This window comes from Etheostoma spectabile, chromosome 9 (assembly GCF_008692095.1).
Source record: "Etheostoma spectabile isolate EspeVRDwgs_2016 chromosome 9, UIUC_Espe_1.0, whole genome shotgun sequence".
Lineage (NCBI taxonomy): Eukaryota > Metazoa > Chordata > Actinopteri > Perciformes > Percidae > Etheostoma > Etheostoma spectabile.
This window is the reverse complement of record NC_045741.1, coordinates 26,575,638-26,584,135: the sequence shown is the minus strand read 5'-3', so window position 1 is coordinate 26,584,135 and position 8,498 is coordinate 26,575,638. Positions and strand designations below refer to the sequence as shown.

At 39.9% G+C, this 8,498-nt stretch overlaps 1 protein-coding gene across 1 annotated transcript in view; it reads right to left on the bottom strand.

Moving 5' to 3' along the window:
- The window catches only part of LOC116695607 (inactive N-acetylated-alpha-linked acidic dipeptidase-like protein 2), a 730,805-nt gene that overhangs the window by 254,882 nt on the left and 467,425 nt on the right, over positions 1-8,498 (bottom strand). The window contains exon 10 of the mRNA XM_032525998.1: positions 3,530-3,622. Coding sequence (XP_032381889.1) covers positions 3,530-3,622 — 93 coding nt within the window. The remainder of the gene's footprint in view (positions 1-3,529; positions 3,623-8,498) is intronic.

Genomic DNA, 8,498 nt, shown 5'->3' with positions numbered 1-8,498 from the left:
TGACCAGTTCATGATCAATTTACCATATGGCATTTTAGCTTTAGCTGACAATCTTTGGTATCACAAATGTAATGTCTCCTCTCCCTGTCACAGTTTTACACCTTCCTCTTTTGCTTCTACAGTTAAGATGGAGCTGGCAAGCTTATCTCCGAATCATGTAATTTTAATTACCAGACCTTGAAGAGGACCACACAGGTGGGCAGTGTATGAGAGGATGGTATGCTGCCAAGTACAACGGTGAAGCTGATACATAAGCAGAGGCGGTCTGATAACAGGATGTTCTGTCAAAGTTAGAACATTGATGGAACATGAAGGGTTCAGTATGCTTCAAACAAACTAGTTTATAGGCGGTGTAGTCTGAACCAGTGCTACAGGGATCATTTCACTGGGCTAATATATCTGCTATTAGCTTATTGGACTTATACATTGATTTTAGTGCATATATCAGGCCATAAGTAACTGCAATTTAGAAATGGCACACTGGGTTCAAAGTCATTTAGAAACAGTGTCGATCAGAGAACACGGAGAAGATTTTTCAACTGTAAAATGTCTCTGCATGTATATTGGTCATACAAAAAAAATCAGAAGGATCCATATGTGTTTTTTATTTTATGTGTCTGTTATTTTATGCGTTTATGTTTTTAAAAAATTACCATCAGGTGTGGAAACTATCACAATTGGATTTTTTAACTCCCAAGTGTCGATTTCAGTTTCTGCTCCAAAAACCGAAAGTATCTGTTGGGCTATTATAGTCTGAACACAGGCAAATGTGGTTATACTTGTTCTGAGTGGTCACACCTGAAGTCAAGGCAAAAAACTTGCCGCCAGATAGTGGCAAGATGTGGTGAATTGTACAAATGGGGATTGCAGCACACACTTATCGTGCATACTTTCTCAACTTAGTTGGGCTTGCATGTCATATTCCTGGTTTTGGGAAGCTACAAAAATATTTGGATGCAATTTGAGCTTTTGAAAATTTGCAAAACACCCCTGTGATTGGCAAAGGGTGGTAAAGCTTGTAGGGTAAAACAGTATTGCACTTCTAAAGAGGCAATAATTTCCAGACTTCTAAAAGGTAAAAAGGTGAAGTTATCTTTTGAATAGTATTTCAAATATGTACACCTTAAACATGCCTTTTATATGCCAACATTATTTCATTAAGTATTCTTTGCATATAGTAATCCAGATGCATTCAAAATGGCCCTCTATATTGTTGTTGTGGGCTGTATGAGTCAAAACCTTAGCAAATGTGCATGAATATTCATTCTATTAAGGGTTGAGATAAATTAGTGCAGAACAGACAAATGATTAAACGCCAAGAACTAGTTAAAGTGTCACTACTTCCAGAGATTTGTGGCCCATATTATTTGCTTTAGTGGACCATTATGGCTGCCTAATATCACACTGTAAATCAGCAAGGTAATTTCCCCCAGAGACTGGGCAGGGCAGGTACAGTAGCGATGCATTGCTACATGTCGAGGGCGGGGGATGAGGATGGCTGTGGGGGCAAGGCAAGGGCAAGATAAAGGGTGTCCTGTGCAGAATGACAATTAAAAAGAGAATGGCAGACACAGCTAAGCAGAAGGGGCTGGGTAACCATTTAAACATTAAAAAGACATAATGTGTTCGGAAATGACCTGAGACTGGACTGGGATGGTGGGGGGGGGGAGACCAATGAAGACAGAAAAAGTGAGAAAAAAATGTAACATTTAATACATATCCCAATATGTCAAAACGTTTAACCTTTCAAGACTGATCATCAGTGCATAAAATGAATGGGCTAAAAATTAAGAAAAGATCTGCCTTGGAATAAACTAAAAAAAACAGGAAGACAGAGAGAAGTTAGAGTCGTACAAGTCAGGCGAGCCCCGGGTATGGGCGGCTGTGGCTCAGTGGTAGAGCGGTTGCCTGCCAATTGGAAGGTTGGTGGTTCGATCCCCGCCCCTGCAGTCATTGTCGAAGTGTCCTTGGGCAAGACACTGAACCCCGAGTTGCCCCCGGTGCTGCGCATCGGAGTGTGAATGTGTGTGAATGTATATCTGATGAGCAGGTGGCACCTTGTACGGCAGCCCCGGCCACAGTGTATGAATGTGTGTGAATGGTGAATGTTTCCTGTAGATGTAAAAGCGCTTTGAGCAGTTGTTAAGACTGGAAAACAGTCAATACAGCACATTTACATTCATAGGTGTTGATTTTGGTGGGGACGCGTACCTATTACATTTTTTCATGAGTCATTTTGTACCCACCACTTTTTTCTAAAACTTTGAGCTCAATTTACTTAAAAAATGAATAACAAAGTTAATAACACATGTAATTCTTGATTATGTTTATAATTCTTGAGGCCAACAAATCCACAAAAATTTCTATGCCCACAGGGCAGGCCCAGACACAGCCACTCTGCTGCTGCGCTGGCTACACGCTTCTCTGTTAACAACACTGCAACACCTTTTTGTTGTTGTTGAAAACTTAAGGCTTTCTTCTTCATCACTTTTTTGTATACATTTGTATGCATTTACATTTTTAGGCCACAGGAAAGCGTCTTTCCAAACATGACCTGCTCAAAAGAGAGGGAAAAATGTGTCATTGTACCCAGCACTTCTGAAAATGCATTTCCCAATGCGTTTCTGTCCCTAGCCCATTTCAAACCAAAACTGACGCCCATGCACACATTCTTTAAAGCTCCACTAATCAATATTCTTTGAATTAACAATGGATAGAATGACTATGTACTTACAAAGAGGTCCCACGTTAAAATGAAAAATTAATGAGAATTATCACCTTACTCTACAGGTATACAGAGCTAGTAAGCATCTTTCAGCTGACTATCTTTTGCGTACAGCTCTCAAAATCCCTTCCTTTCCAGCATGGCAGAGAATAGCTGATGAACTTAAGGTTCTGCTTTTTTTCTTATTTCATTTATTAATTTAACTCCAATAACTGTTTGACATCTAAGAAGTCAGAAAATAGTTCATGAATGTTTTTTCTATAATAGAAGGCAGAAAGGAATGAAATAGAATAGAAAATATTCACCATTGAAAAGATAGAATAAAAATAAAGTGAGTGTAATCCATTATACAGTTTTTGTTAACAAATCATTAAATCAACGATACAAATTTAATGGGCCATGGTCATAAGGCTTCATGGCGGATGGAGCCTGGTCAGTCCTCTTGAAGACATGGGTGAGTGATCCAAATATTACACTGGATGATGAGTAGTTGGACAGAATTGGTGGGAATATTTAAACTATGTCAAGCGATGTAATGAGCTAATGTTAATGTAGGTAATGTTAAAGTTACTTTCAGTCAACTTTTTTTGTGTTGTGTATAATGATGATTTTCATCCAGATATTTACTATTGTTTTTGCTGCTTCTCTAAAGATAAACTTAAACAGTGAACAGTATTTTAAGTGAACACGCAAGTATACTTTTTTACTTTTGACTGGCTAAAAGATTAAAAACACTCTTTATGACTGGTCTGTCAAATACTGGGTTAGTGAGAAACTGCTTTAATTCAGACCATTTGCACAAACCTGGGTTTCTTCTTCCTTTTAGGTACCCCACAACATTGTAGATCTTATTGTAAGACAGCTGGTTTCCAACAGTCAGAGTAATCTTCTTTCGTTCTAGGAAAAAGAAAAGACAAACTTTAAAAGGTGATTTCAACATAAAGTCTTCCAAACCATACGACAATAAAGGTTGATCATTTCTACCCTCTAATAGACCCATAGGAGCCTTTCATAAATTTGCATCCATAAAGGGATACTTCACCGATTACCATTAAGCTTTGTATCAGTAGAAACCCAGTACTATTTTCAAATGGCCGTGCTTCCCTCCCTCATGTCCCCCTGAAACCAGAGATTGCTGTATTGTGTGTCTGGAAAAAAAACACTGATGATGCAAAAATTGTCCAATTGCCCAGAGCCTATGGACTACAGCCAGTAGTGAGGAAGTTCTGCATGTTTTCAACCAGACAATAAAGGGTGAGACCTCACTCCCAGAATTTCCAAATAGTGTTACTATATCACCTGCACCTCAGCCTGCGGTGTCGCTTGATCCCGCTAGCCGGGTAAGGGGACATCGAAAACGAAGAACGCTGAACGAGGGCTCGGTGGAAAGCAAACGCTGGACGGCCACCTAACCCATCCGTCCTGCTTGCAAATTTTACGCTCAACTGTACTACATCCAACTTCAACAAAACTCCCAACTCCATTTCAGAGACTGCTGTGTTTGTCTTTTTGTGGAAACATGGCTGAACAACAGTGTACAGGACTTTAAAAAAAAGTGTAACACAACTTGAGTCACGGATAAACATAGTTATGGTTAAAATGACAAAAAAAAACACTTGACATGGGAAGCGAAGCAAGTACAATTTACTGGTATTTCTTGGTCTAGAAGGAACTAACTTCTAAAATGATTTCACATTTCTAATACAGAAATGACCCAATTTAAATAAATATTCAACGGTGGCAGGAAATACAACCCAAAGGAGTGTTTTCCATCCTCACATCTAAATGAGAGAACATAACGGTTGTGGTTTTAACGCTATTTGGTTAGGCTTAAGCACAAAATCTTTAGAAAAAGATGGTGGTATGGGTTAAAATCGTACACATTCTCACTCCCATTGCGTCAAAAAGCAGCGTTCGGTCAGGTGCCTTTGGCATTTGGTATTGATGAAAAACTCTCCTCATATTTAGATGCGCTCAGTCGGGACTCTTGGTGTCACTCTTTGACGTTCTGGGGCTGGACTTGTTGTTTGACCCATCCACCACCCCAACCTGTCTCCTTACGCAGCATTTCAGTCTTTCATACTATTCGCTGTCGTTAATACTTTACAATACTAATACTAATACCGAATTAATACTAATACTTTAACATTAGCTTACATTAGCTAACTTGTCCTCTCTGGTAGAAGGGTGCTAAAACAATAGTTAGACATGCTTAAATCTCATGTTTTTAGCTAGCCACCAGCACTTTGTGGAGTTTACCGCCGGTGGGGGCGGGACTTAAATGTGCTCCTTCTCTATGGTAGGATGAAAGAAGGCCATAGTAAGATGTGATTTGTCAGTGTTCCGATTAGAGACAAACCAATGGGCAAATCATGTGATCCCTCTCCTCTCTGTGGGCCGGTTAGTCAAAGACCAAGAATGTGAAGGCCAGTGTTCACATGAAAGACACACAAGTGGGCCAATCATGCGATCTCTCTTCTCTTTATGGGCCAATCAAAAAAACGTTTTGAACCGGAGTGCAGCCCATTCAGCCCACGCAAATAGACAGGCCCACCGGAAATCTACCGGCACTCCAGATGGCCAATCCATGCCTGCAAAGAGCCACTCACACTAGGCTTGTTCCATCCTTTTATTTCCCCTTTCAGACATGTCATTAGCATCCAGTTTTCCCTCACACAGCTTCATGTCTCGTTTTATTAGGGCCCGAGCACCGACAGCGGCAAATGCCCTATTGAAACTGAAGGAATTATTATTATTTTCTGCAAATTAATTGCCTTTTTGAGGGCAAAAACTCACCAATATTGACGGTCACATGAAGTTTGGTGAAAATGTACGTATTTTATCGGTTCTAGGAATAGGTGCACAAAAATGACTCGCTAGCATGCCCTAAGTTAAAATAATTGAGCCCCTGTAGTACAGTTAACGTAGACTCACTACTTAGTAGACATATGAAGCATGTCAAGACGTACAAATAAGGAGAGGGCAGCAAATAAATCTGTTAAAATCTATAACAAGACAAATGAGTTAATGATATAAGTATAGGGGATTCTTAATTAGTAAATTTAGTAAAACAAATGTTAGGTAAGATCCAGATGAATATTAAAGAGCAGCACACAGCTGTTTCCCTACCTTTAGTTTAAAACTTTAGTCTCCATCCACAACGTGTTTTTTTCCCGATGTCCAATTCCTTTGTTGGATTCATGAGGACTATAACTACGCCTCAGTTCTCTGCATGTTAAATTTAGACAGCTAGCTAGACTATCTGTCCAATCTGAGTTTGCTCTCACACTTTTGAACGTACAAGATCATCCAAAACAAGTTCCTTGCTGAGACTACTTTGCAGCGGCTCCCTTTGGAGCTCAGCGCCGCCCATGCCGACAGTGATGGGTTTAAAGAAATGCCAATAAACCAGAGCAAGTTTTCTCCCATCCAGGAATGCTGTGTGGACTAGACAGACCCTACGCACTAGCTTGTGGAGAATGATCTGGCAAATCGAAACTACCCTAACTACAACCCAAAGGTTTTCAATGGTCTAGAAGAGAGCGTAGAAATATGCAATATTTACTTAAATTGCAAAACATACACTTTTTAAAGCTTATGTTATTTGAAAATTGAATGGAGTTCAAGAAACCTTGACTTAGTTTCCAACTTGGAACAATGATTTAAAAGACATTCATTGTATTTGCATTTTCCCTGATAGGCCTTTTTTCCAAGGTAAGGGTAAAGCAAAAATTTCCAAGAATGACTTGAATTATTTTCCGGCATGCACATATACATGCGTTAGTATGCAGGTGACGAAAAAATATGTCTTTTCACTGCAAAAAGCGGTATGCCCAGTCCAAATGTCAGTGTTTCCCCTATGTTGACTGTTGAAGTTTTAAATTGACATGAAATGGATCCACTGCACAGCATTTATATTAAAAGGTCACTTTTAAGGCTGGTTTGCCTGTTACTCCATTATTTCCTTACAAGCAATGTAGCATTTTAAAGGCTATATCACTTCTAGCAAGTCACTCGTTACAGAGCCAACCTTATTTTGGCTTCACATGTTCAACTGAGTGGCGGCCCACCATACCTGTACAGGGAGGACATAGAGTGTACTGCATGCATGCTGTGTGACACATTCACACTCTTCTGTGACTGACTTTTGGTTGCGGTAATTGGCCAAGGTTTCAAAAAGTTCAGAATGATGTTTGATTTGTAAGGAAATGCATTTCACACGTTTTAGCCATCACAACACATTTTGGTGAGAAACAGCAAAAACTTTTCTCATCCTACTCTTAAATGACCCCTATAAAAACTAAACCAAAGTGACCTCAAATAGAAACAATGTCCTTTATGTTAAGGTCTACGATGGAAACTGGCTCTTACAAAGATAGCATAACAAGACCACACACACACACACACACACACACACACACACACACACACACACAGTACAGTGCCATACGATGCATTTGACAGAGTAGTCACTGGATATTGTGTCTGCCAGCTCTGCTGCCTTGCTGGATGGCTGTGAGCTCTTGGGGGGCTATGGCTGGATATCTGAGGGAAATACAGACAAGCTGCCAGTAAAGATGTGAAGCAGGGGCTCAAACTGTGTGCGACAGAGGTCCCCTGCCTACAGCACAGCACTACAGCATGACAGCCCACTTTTTTCAGCTCCGCTCGAGTTCTCCATCCCTCCCTGGCTGCCTGCCTTCTCGCACTCTCGCTCCTCTTTAATACATTATAAAAATTCACTGCTTTCTCACATAGGCGCCACATTCATCACTTTTGACATTGGCACAAATGACTTTGGCTAAAGAGCAGGGATGGAACATGTGGCCCGTTTGTGTAATCAATCTGCAGATGTACGCACAGAGACATTGTCATTGAGCAATTCCCCTAAATGAGAAATGGGTTTACAGATAGGGCTGCTTCTACAGGTAAGAGGGTGACTCTGAGTTAAGTTTTCAGAAATGATGAACCTATTAAAATGGACTACACTGTGTGTCTGATTTTCACAAGCTAAATGAAATGTAAAGGCAGATCCACACCACTCCTTTTTCCCTGAGAGATTGTAGGATTTTTCACATGCTGCTCTAATAGTAGCATTGGAACAGTATTCATATAAATTCAATTCAATAGGTTTTATTGGCATGACGTTGGACGACTATTATGAGATAGATATTATTAAAATTTAAATTAAAAAAAAATTGGAGATGGTGTTGGTTAAGTTTCATGTGAAATACATGCATACATCCATCTTCTATCGGTCTATGTGTCTATGTCCTAATGTTTTTTTTTTTGCTGTTGCAGAAAGTGTTATTTAGCATTGAGTAAAAGCAATATTTAGCATATTATAATTATTTCTACTTTTCAGTCAGTAGTCAGTAGTCAGTAAAAAATACTTAACTTCTATCTGCTTCAACAAACCTCACACATGACTGGCCCTGAAAAAATTAACTTTTTCTAACAAGTCCTTTTTGCTACCCTAACTACAAAATAAATACAAAAACAACCTAAATGAAAGTTACAGAAATAACTGCCAGACCTTCTTACACAGCGCTATGGAGGAGGGTCTGGCTAGTCCACACAGCATTCCCGGATGGGAGAAAAACGTGCTCTGGTTTTCTTTAAAGCAATTACAATCGTCTTGGGGGGCCGGACGGCGCAAGGGTGCCTTGGCAAAATAGTCTCAGGAAGGAACTTGTTTTAGTGGAACATGTGTACGGTCAGTTGTTTTAGTCGTGCAACTGCAAACTCAGATTGGACAGATGGTCCAGCTAGC